Genomic DNA, 15868 nt, shown 5'->3' with positions numbered 1-15868 from the left:
GGGTTTTTTATTTATAATATTGCATTTGTATAATCTACAATAACAACAAACATAAAATATCATGTGAACAATGGTATGAATAATGTAAATAATAATACAGGATTGAATTTTAATTAAATAAATAATTTTTTTAATAACAAAAACAAATATGTTTGAAATTATCAGTGAAACAATATTAAAGGGTCTAACTGTCATTTAAAGACAATTATCTTTCATTGAAAGTAAATATTTTAATGAAAAAAACATTCTAATTAATAATAATAATTTTCGTGAAACTCTGATACAATAAAAATATCCTATGGCCGGTTTGCCCCACCGAAAACACGCCAGTTTGACCCCCTGGCCCATTTTGAGAATTAATATTTGTTTAAAAAAAACGCTTTGCAAATTCATCAAAGTTTTTGGTGGTAAATATTCCTGTGGTGTGTACCTTCAAAACCTAAGACCTAATATTTGAAAATATTACATGATTTTCTCAGAATTTCTTTAAGAACAAGTTCGTAAAAGTACTAAAAAAAACTTTTTCTCCCAGCGTTGCACAAACAAAAGTAAAAAATGTCAAATTGAAAAAATAAGGTATACTACACATGTTATAATATAGATTTAAGAATTTATCACTCGGTAAATGAATAGAGGATGAGATTTTATCAATATTTCCGAGTCTCGGAAAGATTGATAAAATCTCATCCTCTTTACTACACATGGTTGTTTCAAATTTCTAAACAACACTTTTGACAATTTCGCCATTTCGGAGATATTGACACCTGGCCGGTTTGCCCCACTCTCCCCTATGCAGACCAACATTTTTAGAAATTAACTTATTTGTCTCAAAATAATTACTCGAGAATTTTAGGGGTCACTGACTCCAAATTTAATGTCAGATTTAATTAAAAAACTCAAAATACACTGCAAGCCCGATCAGTGGTAGCTTGTTTACGTCATTTGTAGATGAGACGGGCGAGGGGCAAAGAGGGAGTATACATTAAAGACGCTCTGGCCCCTTAAAAAAATGCAGTAGTAAAGTAACGGAACCCTATGATAAAACAGTTCTGGATAATTTAAAAAATTTTTGGTTGACATATTGTATCCGCCATTTTGAATTTTTAAAATGTCACATTTAATTCTATTTCGACGACCACAAAAACCCCCAAGTAACGCATTTGTATTAAAATGCGTCAATTTTTTAATTTTTTGACTTATTTATTGCGCCATTATGAATTTTTAAATTGACATTAAGTTTTAATTTAGCATGTAATTGAGCGGCCGGATCGTAGAAGGGCACGTAAATTTTTCTCGATCGAAATCTAAGTCCCCTGAACACTCAAAATTCAACTTCTGAATTTAAATATTTTAAATACACATCCTTATAGAAAATTTCATTCCGCATCTTTTTTTCTTATGAAATTTTTTTCTATCTATTACCGTTTTCGAAATATTTTGGAAAAACTGTTTTTTTGAAAACTGTAAATTTAATGACATTTTTCACTTCAACTCGCGATATTTCAACAAATTTTAAAATTTTTTCAATGAAACAAAAATGAAAATACGTCTTAAGGTATTCTACGAATGATAAAAAAAGAAAAAAGTGGTTTTCTTTATAAACAAAATTGTTATTAATTTTTTTCTTTATTAATGTAAAAATCACGAACTACAATCTTCACGGCTCTCGTTTAACGGGCGAATTTTGAGTAACAGATAACTTTCAGTGAGAAAGTTGTTCATTATGATCCAAAAAAGTTTTCTGGAAAATAATAAGGTTAATATCGCGACTTGAAGTGAAAAATGTCATTAAATTTACAGTTTTCAAAAAAACAGTTTTTCCAAAATATTTCGAAAACGGTAATAGATAGAAAAAAATTTCATAAGAAAAAAAGATGCGGAATGAAATTTTCTATAAGGATGTGTATTTAAAATATTTAAATTCAGAAGTTGAATTTTGAGTGTTCAGGGGACTTAGATTTCGCTCGAGAAAACTTTACGTGCCCTTCTACGATCCGGCCGCTCAATTTAGTATGTCTGATTATAATAGTATATTAAGCAACAAGGGTATAAAGGCAGCCATTTGTTTACGATGATTTTTGTGACACGAAAGGAGGTCGAGGGCGCCCTCGACCTCCACTCGTGTCACAAAAATCATCCTAAACAAATTGGCTGCCTTTATTCCCATGCAGTTTACGATGACAAGACATGTCTCGTACGTTTAATGTGTATTATAATTGTGAACAATAAATAATGATTAGTTTTCTTTATTAACATCTTGACTATTTATTTAACATGGTAGCTGAGTGTGGTTACAAAATTTATTAAAGGCTGTGTTGATTAAAATCAGTTTGAAGTGAGTTGGTTTTAAAATTGTTTGAAAAGTGAAAATGGCGTCAATCAAGTGTGATGACATAGTTATTCCCATTTTCGACGGTACGGAGTATGCAAATTGGAAAAAGCGAATTTTAAAGTTTTTCCAATATAAAAAAAATTGGACAAGTGCGAGTTGTACTCGCACTGCAATGGCGGGTTCCGCACACAAATATTAAAACAATACTTGCAACATTGATCGGTAATTGGTAGAATTAAAATAAACAATTATAAAAATATATTAAAATCATTTGATAAAAAAAATAACTAAAAAAATTAAAGTATTGTATATATATAATATTGTAAACAATAATAAGCAGAGGAACAAAATTTTCAAAATTTATTATAGTTCCTCTGCTTATTATTGTTTACAATATTAGATATACAATACTTTAATTTTTTTTAGTTATTTTTTTTATCAAATGATTGTAATATATTTTTTTAATTGTCTATTTTAATTCTACCAATTACCGATCAATGTTGCAAGTATTGTTTTAATATTTGTGTGCGGAACCCGCCATTGCAGTGCGAGTACAACTCGCACTTGTCCAATTTTTTTTTATTTTTAGTTAAGAAATTAAAGTCAGAAAACAATCTCTCATTTATTCTCTTAAAATTTCACTCTCTTCCTTAAAATATTTAATGCCACGTGTTTAAACTAAAAAAAATTTTAAAAAAAATTTTTTTTGATTTTTTTTCAAAAAGTTTCTTAAATAAATTTTTTGTCGTCAGACTGTAATAATACACTAGGATACCAATTTCCAGCTCATTAGGTCAAATAATGTAAAAGTTAGGGAAAACAAATTTTTTTTTTAATTTTTTAGTTTTTCCTTGACAACGCTATGGCCATCATTACATATCAAGTTCTCTATATTTTTCCTGTAATATTCGAGTAAAAATACACCAGCATGCAAAATTTCAGCTCTCCATGTCGAATAGTTTAGAAGTTAGGGGGGGGGGGGAATGGTCACTTTTTATGCATTTTTGGCCAAAAATCTTGTTATTTCCTTGACAACGCTATGCCCATCACGTCCAATCACATTCGCTATATTTTTCCTGTAATCTACGAGTGAAAATACATATCTGGACCAAATTTGAGCTCTTTAGGTCAAATAGTTTAGCCGCTAGGGGGGGGGACACGATTTGGCTACGGACAACAGAGTCTCACCAATAGGGTTCCGCCGATACACCGTAGGTGTACGGAACCCTAAAAATTAAGTGAAGTTGTCGAAAGAGAAAGAAATTCAACAGATAGTGAAACTGATTGGGAAGCAAAAGATATTAAAGCAAACAATTTTATCTACAGTGCAATTTCTAATAAGCAATTAGAATATATTGGTGAACTCACAACAGCCTTTGGTATAATTAAAAAGTTCAATCAAATGTACCTAAAAAAATCAACTGCTTTGCAAATCATTTGTAGAAGCAATCTGGAAAACTTAAAGTTAAAAAATTTTTCCAGCCCGACCACGTTTTTCGATGAATTTGAAAAGGCCGTGAACGAGTTAAAAGGTGCTGGGGCTACAATCACGGAGCCAAAAAAATTAAATTATATGATAAAATCTCTTCCATCATCATATAGTCACATAGGAGATTTAATGGATATATTACCGGAGAAGGAAAGAACTGTCGAGTATCTTCAAAGCAAAATTAAAATGAAATCTATGGAAGAAAAAAATGATCATGATAAAGATGTTGAAGAGGAAACGAAAACTAATGCATTCAAGACTGAAACTAATACACAAGCTAATTCTATAAATTGTCGAAATAAATCTAAAACGAACAATAATCAACTATGTTACGGATGTGGAAAACCAGGACACTTTCAAAAGGACTGCAGATCAAGTGGAGGAAATAATTTCAGAGGAAATCAACGGCGTGGAAGAGGAAATAACAGATGGTTTCACAGCAATCGAGGAAATCAACGAGGGTTTAGAAGATCTCATTATGAAGGTCAACAATATACTCAAGAAAATCAAAACATTTCGCATGGAACTTTTAATACAGAGGTATTGAAAATAGAAACAAGTGTTAGTGATTCTACACACTCTCAGGTGATTAATTGGCTTCTGGATAGTGGCTCTACGGATCACATTGTAAATAAGGATTCATATTTTGAATCATCAGTGGTTCTCGACCCACCTGTAGATGTCAAAGTTGCAGATGGTCGAATTCTTCAAGCTACAAGAATTGGTAATATAACCACTGTATTTGAAGTACATCAAAACAAAACAAAGGTAACGATTCACAATGTTTTCTATGTAAGGGAAATGAAATCTAATTTGCTGAGTTATTCTAAAATTTTGATTAAAAATAAAATTGTCTCTCAGGGAAATTTGTCAAAAATATTTAATGAAAATAATAAATTATTAGCAGTTGGTCAAATTGAAAATAATCTGATTAAAATGACAAGTTATGTCATCACTGATGAAAATAAAAGTCTCAAATTTTTCATCAGCGAATAAAAATAATCTTATTTCACAAAAAGAAAAATGGCATCGTATGCTTGGCCATGTAAATTTTAAATATTTAAACGTTTTATGCAAAGACGAACTTTTAGATGGAGCTCCGAAAGAACTAGAATCAGATTATATGAAATGCGAAACATGTATTGTAAATAAAATGACAAATTTGCCTTTTGAGAACAACAGGACTCGAGCCAAAGGACTTTTGGATATAGTTCACACCGATCTAAATGGACCACATCAAACAATTGGATATTCCGGTGAAAAATACTTCTTATTATTTTTGGACGATTACAGCAAACTGGGAAAAGTTTATTGCATCAAATCAAAGGATCAGGTATTTAATTGTTTTGTAGCTTATGTTAATGAAGTTCAGAATGTTACAGGCAAAACAATTAAGAAACTTCGATGCGATAACGGCTCTGAGTATTTGAATTCAAGAATTTTTAAATTTATCCGAGAGAAGGGAATTCATCTTGACCCTTGTCCCCCATATACTCATGAATTAAAATCGTTTCAAAATCGTCGACTTGTGCTGAGTATATAGCGTTGTCTGAGGCTGTTACAGAAGTAACTTTCATTCGAGGAATTTTAGAATCTTTTAATATTAAAATTAAAAATCGAGTAAATTTTTATGAAGATAATGTTGGAACTTTATTAATTGCTAAATTTGGTAATATGACAAAAAACTCAAAGCACATCGAAGTGCATTATCATTTTGTAAACGAAAATTATGAAAATGGAAATATTGATATAATTAAGGTAGACACTGAAAATAACATAGCAGATATTTTCACAAAAGCGCTTGGAAAATCAAAATTTATTAAATTTCGAGAATTATTGAATATTGAGTAATCAGCTAATGTTGTCTTTCATTTTTAATTTTAAAAGTTTAAGTTTAAATTTTTATTTGTTGATTATTTAAAATTATAAATGTAAGGAGGCGGGTTGAGAATAATACATTTATATTTTGGTGTTACGTGTGTATCATCAGCAATTTCATGCGCACTGTCATATTAATTGCCAGTTCGTCTTTGCAGTTTACGATGACAAGACATGTCTCGTACGTTTAATGTGTATTATAATTGTGAACAATAAATAATGATTAGTTTTCTTTATTAACATCTTGACTATTTATTTAACATAAACAAATAAGCATATTTTTAAAACTGTGAATTTGTTTATAAATCTGAGCGGTCAAGTTATAGAGAACCATTTTCTGAAGAAAATAAGCCATCATTGACTTAAATCGAATCAGTTTTGAAAAAGTCTAATCTTTTAATATGCATAAAACTTTGATCATATGCAAAATGACTAAATAAACAATTTTTGTAAGTTTCAAATTTTTTTCTTGAAAATTAATATTTGTTCTTGCAGAAGATACGAATAACAATAATATTAAAAAACTATTTAATGTCAATTCAATATTTTTTCTAAAGGTCTGCATACCTGTAAACAACCTCCTTAAATTCAATGTTTTATTAAATATTTAAAACAATCAAGTGATAAAATCAAATATTTTTTTTATAATAATTTTTACTGCTACTACCACCTAAACAATAACAATTTTAAATTTCAAGCCCGACAAAAAGTATTTTTTACTAACAAAATTTTGCTACAGGAGTAAACGATGGTGATTCTTATTTTGCCGTAGATTACGAAACTGTAAGTATAATGTTTCCATCTGGTGTCAAAAATCGTAATTTTAGTAAGGGGACAATTTGCCAAAAACGTGGTCAAAGACAGAAATTGTCTTGAAACTTTATATTCAAGAGTTTCCAGAGTTGCTAATTATAAATCCGATGTTAGTTTTCCTAACTTCAATATGCTGGAAGATTTTTAAACATTGATTGGGTCGCTGATTATGAATCGGTTGATACTTGTTACTCGTCTGCGGATTCGTTTAAAAGCTGTTCCCAATAATTTTGAGTTAATGATACATTATTTTTTGCCCTTGGAGGTTAAAATTAAAAGTTTAAGCTCTCGTTTAAGCAGTATTAAGCTGCATATCTTGCAGTTGCGTTTCTTCTTTATCTTTTAAAACTTTGATCCTGTATTTCTTAAAGTTAAGACTTTGTATAAAAATGTTACTTACAGATTCGTATTCTACGGCAAAAATTCAAGTGGGCCTGACTAAATATTTTTCCCCTTTTTTGTAAAAGAAAGATTTCTAGCTCATATAAGTATTTTAAATTTTGTTTTCTATTTTGCCAACAGCTGGAAGCGAAGGGGACTTAGCATCAAGTTCTGAGGGCGATGAGGTTGGCCGACTTGCGCCAACCTCAAGTCAGACATCCGGACACTGTTCCCCGTTCAATCGACGCCAATTCCCCCGTGATTCAGGATGCTATGACGCTCACAATAAGAATCCCACGAGACGCACTGTGAGTCCCGATAATACCACAAAAGTCATAAGGGAGAATAATCTCGATGTCAGCAGTGTTCAAAGTGGTGGTAAGTGCGCAATTAGCGATGGCATTCAATTATCATCAGAATCAAAAGACGATTTTCATCCAAATATACCAATATCGGGGACAATACAAAAGGAGCCAGCCTTTGAGAAATCGCCATTGTTACGCGGTGGGAACGTTCGATTTATTGGGAAAAGAGGAAATTTCGGTGAAACTGTTGTAATTGAAGATGCTTGTGAAAATACGCATAAACTTGGTATGGTGAAGTATGTCGTTGGCGCCAATAATGATCTTGGTCTAAATTGTGAGACGGGAAATGCAACAGTGAATTTGAGTCAAAGGGGTTGTCTGAGTGAAAAATCAAGTGACTCGGGTGTCAGTTCCTCGAGTCTCAGTTCTGCACCACCACCAAGAGACAAGAATCTTGTTGCCACCGTTGCCTCCGATTCGCCGACCAAAAACTTTGCCAATTTCTCAAGAAGCTCGCCAACTTCACATGTCATTGCTGCCAAAAGTCAAAGTAATGATGCCAGTTTCCAGTAGGTTAAATAAAACAAAATAACAATGTCCTCTTCAAAAGCACCGCAATTACATTTTTATATATTATACATTTTTATTTACTACAAATTTTCCTTTATATACCAAAACAAATTTAGAATAAATTTTCCATTAACATATCAAATTCGTAAAACGTAAATGAGCCGCCGGAAAGTAAAACCACACATAAAATTTCCACAGGCGTTTCAGTTGGCCCTTGATGGTTGAAAAATCGATGGTCATAAAAAAATTTTTAAAAATCACTTTCTTATTGGAAATTGAATTTCGCATCTTTTTTCTTCTATAAAAAAAATTGATAACTCTTACCATTTTCGAGAAAAATGCAAAAAACTGAATTTTTCGAAAACACATTTTTAATTGAATTTTTCACTTCAACTCGCTCTAAAACATAAAGTTATGAATATTTTTTAATAATATTTACAGGGAATATAGTTTAACCTATCCTCAAGACAACAAACTTTGTCAGAAAGTAAAATATTTTATGTAAAAAAGTTATTAATTTTTTTCATACATAGTGTCAAAATAATTATTTTCAATGTTCGAGGGCTTCGTTTATCTGAAAAATTTTTAGTGATCAAAAACTTCCAGTAAAGAAAATGTTCATTAAGGTATAATAAATATTTTTGCCAAATAGTTTTACTCTTGGATTAACAGTTTAGAAAATATTATTAAAAAACTATTTTCTGTCAAACGCGCGCGAGTCAAGAATCTAACGCTGCATAGTGCCACCGACACTGCCGGGCATAAAGACTCAAGGTTGTTAGTGTTTACTATAACAGTGTTTATATCAATAGTGCATTAGTAAATTCATTAAATATGTGAAGAAATATTTTATAATATACTTACCTAAAATTTTTTTTTTTTAAATGACTGATGTAAATAATAAATTAGGTATTGGTAGAAAACATGATTTATTATTTACATCAATCATTTTGAAAAAAATAAATTTTTTAGGTAAATATATTATAAAATACTTCTTCACATATTTAATGAATTTACTAATGCACTATTGATATAAACACTGTTATAGTAAACACTAACAATCTTGAGTCTTTATGCCCGGCAGTGTCGGTGGCACTAGCGTTAGATTCTTGACTCGCGCGCGTTTGACAGAAAATAGTTTTTTAATAATATTTGCTAAACTGTTAATCCAAGAGTAAAACTATTTGGCAAAAATATTTATTATACCTTAATGAACATTTTCTTCACTGGAAGTTTTTGATCACTAAAATTTTTCAGATAAACGAAGCCCTCGAACATTGAAAATAATTATTTTGACACTATGTATGAAAAAAATTAATAACTTTTTTACATAAAATATTTTACTTTCTGACAAAGTTTGTTGTCTTGAGGATAGTTTAAACTATATTCCCTGTAAATATTATTAAAAAATATTCATAACTTTATGTTTTAGAGCGAGTTGAAGTGAAAAATTCAATTAAAAATGTATTTTCGAAAAATTCAGTTTTTTGCATTTTTCTCGAAAATGGTAAGAGTTATCAATTTTTTTATAAAAGAAAAAAGATGCGACATTCAATTTCCAATAAGAAAGTGATTTTTAAAAATTTTTTTATGACCATCGATTGTTCAACCATCAAGGGCCAACTGAAACGCCTGTGGAAATTTTATGTGTGGTTTTACTTTCCGGCGGCTCAAATGTTTTCGAATAAAACATCAAATTATTTAACAATTAAATATCTAATATTTTTATTAATTGCAATATTTTTATAGATTTAAGCAACTAACGAAAGAAATACTTTTTTCTTAAACAAACACCAAAATACATAATTAACTGAAATAGGGAATTAAATTTTTTCAATGGGGTGTTTTTTCAAGAACGAAAATAGTCCAAGGAAATTATCATACACTGAAAGTGTCTTTAAATAAAAGTTTCCTCCTTGTGAGTAAACATTTATTTTTTAAAGTAGATTTTAAGTAGGGGAGACCGGGGCGTAATGGATCAGGGGCGTAATGAATCACTTCAATTTATTCAAAAGTGATAAGTCAGAGTAATTTCGGTCTCCGATCAAAATAATGTACTTGGTGTACTGAAAGTTTGTACCAAGTTATATTGTTATTAATTCATTATTGTAGAAAATATGGTAGAATAAGTGATTTTGACACTTAAAAGTAAATTTTTGAAGTCTTTGTTTTTTTGTTATATCTTTTTCAAAAATAGTTGTAAAAAATTTTTGTATATCAGGTTTTAAGATTTAAACATTTGTTCTTAAAGAACAATTGACAATTTTTGTTTCTTACGGTATTGATAAAAAATAACTAAATTTTCAACAAATACCTCCGGGGCGTAATAATTATTTTATCACTTTGCGCAGGGCGTGTTGGCTCGTTTATTCTACTAAGAAAAACCTATTATATTTAAAATATTAATAAAATAAACCTGTCAAGTTTAATTTCTTGTAATTTATACATTTATACCTTTATTAAAAAAATTACTAGAGAATAAATTTTTTTAAGTAAATAGTTTTTGCATTTCGCTACAACTTTTTAAAATTTGAAAATTTCATGAAAATGTTTAAAGTTTAAATTAAATATGTTCCATTTTTAATATTCTTTATTATAAATTTACAATAGATACCAAAAGTGTCAATACTGTAATAATATTTCGTGATATAAATTATAATTTCATTCCTGATTCAATACGCCCCGGCCCGAGGCGTAATGGATCACCTTGCATTTCTCTAAAAACAATGTTCCAGAAAAAAAAGTATGAGTGATATTAGGGCGTACTTTTTTAATTGAAAGCTGAGATGTTAGGCTAAGTTTTCCATATAATAAAATTTTTATTAACGCAAGAATGACGAAGTTAAGCAACAAAAAGTGAAAAGTGATCCATTTCGCCTTGGTCTCCTCTATTTACACTTTGAACTATATTGCCCAATATCAGACATATTTAAGTAAAACTAACTAAACAATAAAATCTAAAGTCAATAGAAATAAACGTTAAAAATAAAATTTTTCACAGTTAATTTTAATTTATTTATACATAAAACTTTTTTGTTAGGTACACTACCGTCGGGAATTATCGGTACGGCTGCACGCGCACGGCCCAAAAACATACCAATCATTAAATGAGGATTTTTTTGTAAATACAAATGTCAAAAAATTAACAAATATATCATTCGAAAGAATATTAAATTCTACGATAAATGATATATAACTAAAAATTTTAATAATTTATACAAAGATTGCAGCAATCAACAAATTTGACAAAAAAATTTAAAAAATAAAATTTTTTTGGAAATTTTTTCAACCCCTGCACATTTTTTAAAAATTGTACAAAAAATTTGAAACTTATATAGGTGTGATCATTAAAATATCATCTTTAATTTAAGACCAAAAGAGTTAAAAAATCTTAATCGGTTAGCGAGATATTATAAACGGCAGAGCATTTTCAGCCAAAAACCGTTCAAAATCGACTAATTCACTGCATTTGTCAAAAAACATGCTCGGACGTTTATAATGATATCTCACGAACCGAATAAGATTTTTAAACTCTTTTGGTCTTAAATTAAAGATGAGACTTGAATGATCACACCTATATAAGTTTCAAATTTTTTGTACAATTTTTAAAAAATCTGCAGGGGTTGAAAAAATTTCCAAAAAAATTTTATTTTTTAAATTTTTTTGTCAAATTTGTCGATTGCTGCAATCTTTGTATAAATTATTAAAATTTTCAGTTATGTACCATTAATCGTAGAATTTAATAATCTTTGGAATGGTATATTTGTTAATTTTCTGACATTTGTATTTACAAAAAAATCGTGATTTAAAGATTGGTATGTTTTTGGGCCATGCGCGTACAGCCGTACTGATAATTCTCGACGGTAGTGTATAAAATGTAAATAGAAAATATTCTTAAATTTTTCACAATTTTTATTTTTTTTAATTTTTTAAATTCAGTTACTAATTAAAATTCTGTTTTTGTTAAAAAAAATTATTACACTTAAGAATTTGTAATTATAAAAATTTACTCAAAGAAAAGAATTAGAATGCGAAAAATTTGCGGTGCTTTAAAGAATTGACATGAAGCAAAGTGCTTTTTATAAATTTATAAAATAAATCATTAAACCTGGCAACTGGCATGCCAGGCTCTTAGTAAGTTTTAACAATGTGATATCATAACAATAGGCGATCGATGTAGATGCAATAGTGACCCAATGAAAAAAAAAATTGTATTCAGTTGCAAATGACATTAAAATCAAAGTCAAATTTAAAAAAATAAAGAATTTACAAGACATTAAATTCAAAATCAAATTAGATTCTAAATGACAATGTTAGAATGTTATGAAACAATTAAGTTCTATAAATAAAAAAAATGTTCCATAAAATTAAGTCCTAGATAAAAAAAAGTTTTAAAATATTAAGTTGTAAATGAAGAAGTTTGAAAATTCATTAAGTTCTCAATAAAAAAATGTTTAATACTAATTTTATTTCCAAGTATAATATTATTTCAAAAAAAATAAGTTTTAAATAAAAACAGGTTTAAAAAACTCAAGTTTCCAAGAAACTGTAATTTTTACAAAAAATCAGTTTTCATTAAAAGACTTTCAAATAGAATTAAATTTTAAACAAATGTAAACTTTTATTATTAATGCGTTATTAATAAATTTAAATAAAATACTAAATTTTTCACTAATTTAAGTTTAAAAACAACTTTTTAAAATTTTTAAATATTATAGTCGATTTTTTCTACTGAAACTTTATTAAAAATTTGAATGACCAAATAAAATATTAAAAATTGATGAAAATTGGTGAAATTTATTAATAATATGAATTTCTGAAAGATTTTAAAAATATTCTACTGTCTCTTTTTACTAAAACTTTAATATGAAAAATGTAAACTTCCAAATAAAATATTCAAATTTTAATAAAAATAGAAATTTTCCCCAAATTGAAATTTAGAGAAAAAAGATGTTGACTACTTTCTTGCAGGTTAATTAAAAATTCTTTTTTTCAAATTAAAAATAAATTTCTATTTCAAGTTTTTTTTAAATATAAAAATACGTTTTTTTCTTTGGGTCACTGCAATAGGTAGACATAATTTTAAAAAAATTACGATCCTACGCATATATCGACATTTAACATTGTTATGTGCGCTTGGCAATTTTATCGAAACCGAATAATAATCTATCATTGTATTAGGAAATAAAATAAAAATCTCAATTTTAGAACGAATGTATAAAGATTTCAACCTTTTTTTTAACTAAAAATGTCGCTCTAATTCAGAACAATAAATATACAGACACATGGAAATTACTTGAAAGAAAAATGAAACTTTACTATCATAGTTGTTAACAACTTATTACTAAATTTAAAAGAAACACAAAAATATTCAATTAATAGATCAATATTTATTATTATTGTTATTATTATTAAGTAGAGAGGGATAAAATGCTATGATTTTTTTAGCATTAAAATATTATACAGATCACAAATATCTTAAACAAACAACTAAATCTTAATAATTTCAAATAATTTTTTCCATAGATATTCTAATTGCAAAAAAAAACTATTTCTAACATTTTAATATTACAAATTTATATGGTAATATCGAATTCTCACAGAAAATTGTGTTGTATTTAGTTCATATTGTTTTGAATACTAAATTGGATTAAAATAAGGAGCGTTACCAGAATTTTCTGTGCTGCGAGTTAATGATAGCTGCGGGGATGATAGAAAGGTGAGAGATTTTATATACTAAAAGTCAAAAGAAAATTTTCTACTGAGAATCAAAAAGAATTTCTACTAAAAGTCAAAAGAATAACTATATAAAACTAAAAGTAAAAATAATTTCAATTGCGCGTATGAAATAGTATATTAAGCAACAAGGGCATAAAAAAGGCAGCCATTTGTTTACGGTGATTTTTGTGACACGAGTGGAGGTCGAGGGCGCCGTAGGCGCCCCGAGACCGGAACGAGTGTCAGAAAAATCATCGTAAACAAATTAACTGCCTTTATTCCCGTGTTACTTACGATATTTTTTATTCCTAATGCACAAAAGTGGCGATTTCAGATAGCAGACGACAGGGAATAAAAGTCAGTCACTTGTTCGACTTGTATGAAAATGGCGGCCTTTTTTTTACCTTGGGCAAAAGAAAAGCATGGGACCAGCTGTTTTTTTGCCCTTGGGGAAAAAAAGGTCGCCATTTTCATACGGTCGAACAAATGAATGACTTTACTCCCTGTCGTCAGCTATCTAAAAGCGCCATTTTTGTGCATGTGGGATAAAAAGAGTTTTTACTGTCAAAAGAGTTTCTATAAAAAAAATTGTATTAAGATTTTTAACAGATTAATTTAAAAAAAATCATTATTGTCAGATAATGAAATATTTTAATCATTTAGTTTTCATTAAAATTATTAATTTCAATTTATTACAATGACAGATTATTGTTAAATTATTATTTTAAAAAAATTTAAAATATATAATTTTTTCACATCGATAAAAAAATATTTTCTAAGTGACCACTATTGAAGCAAGCACTAAAATTTCTAACGATAGACAATCTTCGCCATCGCGATTAAAACTATATTGTAGGAAATAAAATATATATATATATAGTTTTCGACACGATTGTGAAATGTAAAATCTGTACATTGGCCTCACGGGGAACGTTAAAACTTTACAGAGAATAAATAATTATGTAAATAACCATTAAAAAACCTAATGATGTTTTGTATATCGAACATGTCTTTGCCAAAACTTAAGACTAGATTCTATTAAAAAAATGATTATATATACAATAACGTTGAATCTTATGTACATCTTTGTATAGAATATAAAAAAATGGCAAATATATTATTATTAGTTGTTATATAAATATATAGAATTTAGAAACTTTTCTAAAAAAAATAAAAACAATAAAAATGATGTTTCGCATGATCAAACGCGTATGAAAGCCAGCTTGCAAAATGTTAATAATAACAGATAAAAAATGTTGTGTATATACGTATTATATCATATTCGAGACTATTTCAAAAACCTCAATCGATAGCTTCCCTTGTTTTATAATTTAATATTGAGAACGTTCCAAAATTTACTCTCCGAACAAACTCTCTTCCAATATTATATAAAATCACACAGAATTTCTGATATTATGTAAATATTATTTTTAATAATTATCGTAAATTTTTATTTTAAATAATTAAATAATTTATTTTAAATACTCCTTAATTTATCTGAAGTAATAAAATAATTATTTTTAATAATTATATACTCATTCCACATAATTAAACACTTATTGGAACTTATTCCTGCGAATAATTAATATAAGTTCTGTAAAAATTGTTTTAAGCATGCAAGAAAAAATCATGATTTCGTTGACTTGAAATGAATCCATTTTTTGTCACTTATTACTTAAACACATTTTTAATTTTTAAATAATACTAAATAATATTTTTTCTACACAAGTTTAAAAATGATTAAAAACATTTTAGTCAAGTTAATTAATTAAAATTTTACAATTACAAACGTACGGTTTAAAATAATTTTCAAAAATAAAATTGATTAAAAAATGTAATAATCCTAACACAATAAATTATGATATAAATAATAATATTGAAAATCTTGTTTTAAAATAAATAAATTTAAAATGAAAAAGTAAATAATTTTAATTTAGAAAAAACTTAGAAAAAATATAATAAGAATAAAGCAATAAAATTAAAAAATAAAGAATAACTACATTGCTAAATAAAGAAAAACTTTTTTCTCAAAATCGAAACAAAATTTAAAGCAGAAATGACACACAAATTTTTTAGAATGAAAACAAAATTTATGTAAGTTTAAATTACTTTAAGAACACATAACTTGATCTGTATTATTAACACATTGAAATATATTTATTATATGAGTTTCATTTGCGTTTAATGAATACACAATAAATGGCTCGTTTAAATATAAAATGAAGAAATTGAAAGCCTATAAAAAATTTTCATTAATGCCACGAGACATCCTTTTTTACTTGTATGCTTCGAAACCTTTATGGGTCGTAAACGATCAAGCCTCGACAGCAATATCATTCGTTCTATAATTTACTATTTTTTCACTTTTTTTAAAGAAATATA

The 15868-nt window shown here is 27.8% G+C and overlaps 1 protein-coding gene across 4 annotated transcripts in view; it reads left to right on the top strand.

Annotated features, from left to right (window-relative positions):
- LOC122504191 (SAM and SH3 domain-containing protein 1-like) overlaps positions 1-15868 on the top strand; it is a 641260-nt gene that overhangs the window by 624398 nt on the left and 994 nt on the right. For 3 of the 4 annotated variants that reach the window (XM_043615129.1, XM_043615128.1, XM_043615131.1), the window contains one exon: positions 7035-8127. In XM_043615129.1, the coding sequence (XP_043471064.1) occupies positions 7035-7771 (737 nt within the window). In that variant the 3' untranslated portion in view covers positions 7772-8127. Of the gene's footprint in view, positions 1-7034; positions 8128-15868 lie in introns of those variants that run through there. The other variant, XM_043615130.1, reaches the window with a different exon arrangement.

Source organism: Leptopilina heterotoma, unplaced genomic scaffold, assembly GCF_015476425.1.
Source record: "Leptopilina heterotoma isolate Lh14 unplaced genomic scaffold, ASM1547642v1 Lhet_284, whole genome shotgun sequence".
NCBI classification, from domain to species: domain Eukaryota; kingdom Metazoa; phylum Arthropoda; class Insecta; order Hymenoptera; family Figitidae; genus Leptopilina; species Leptopilina heterotoma.
The sequence above is the reverse complement of the archived record's forward strand: the minus strand, read 5'-3'. Positions and strand labels throughout refer to the sequence as shown.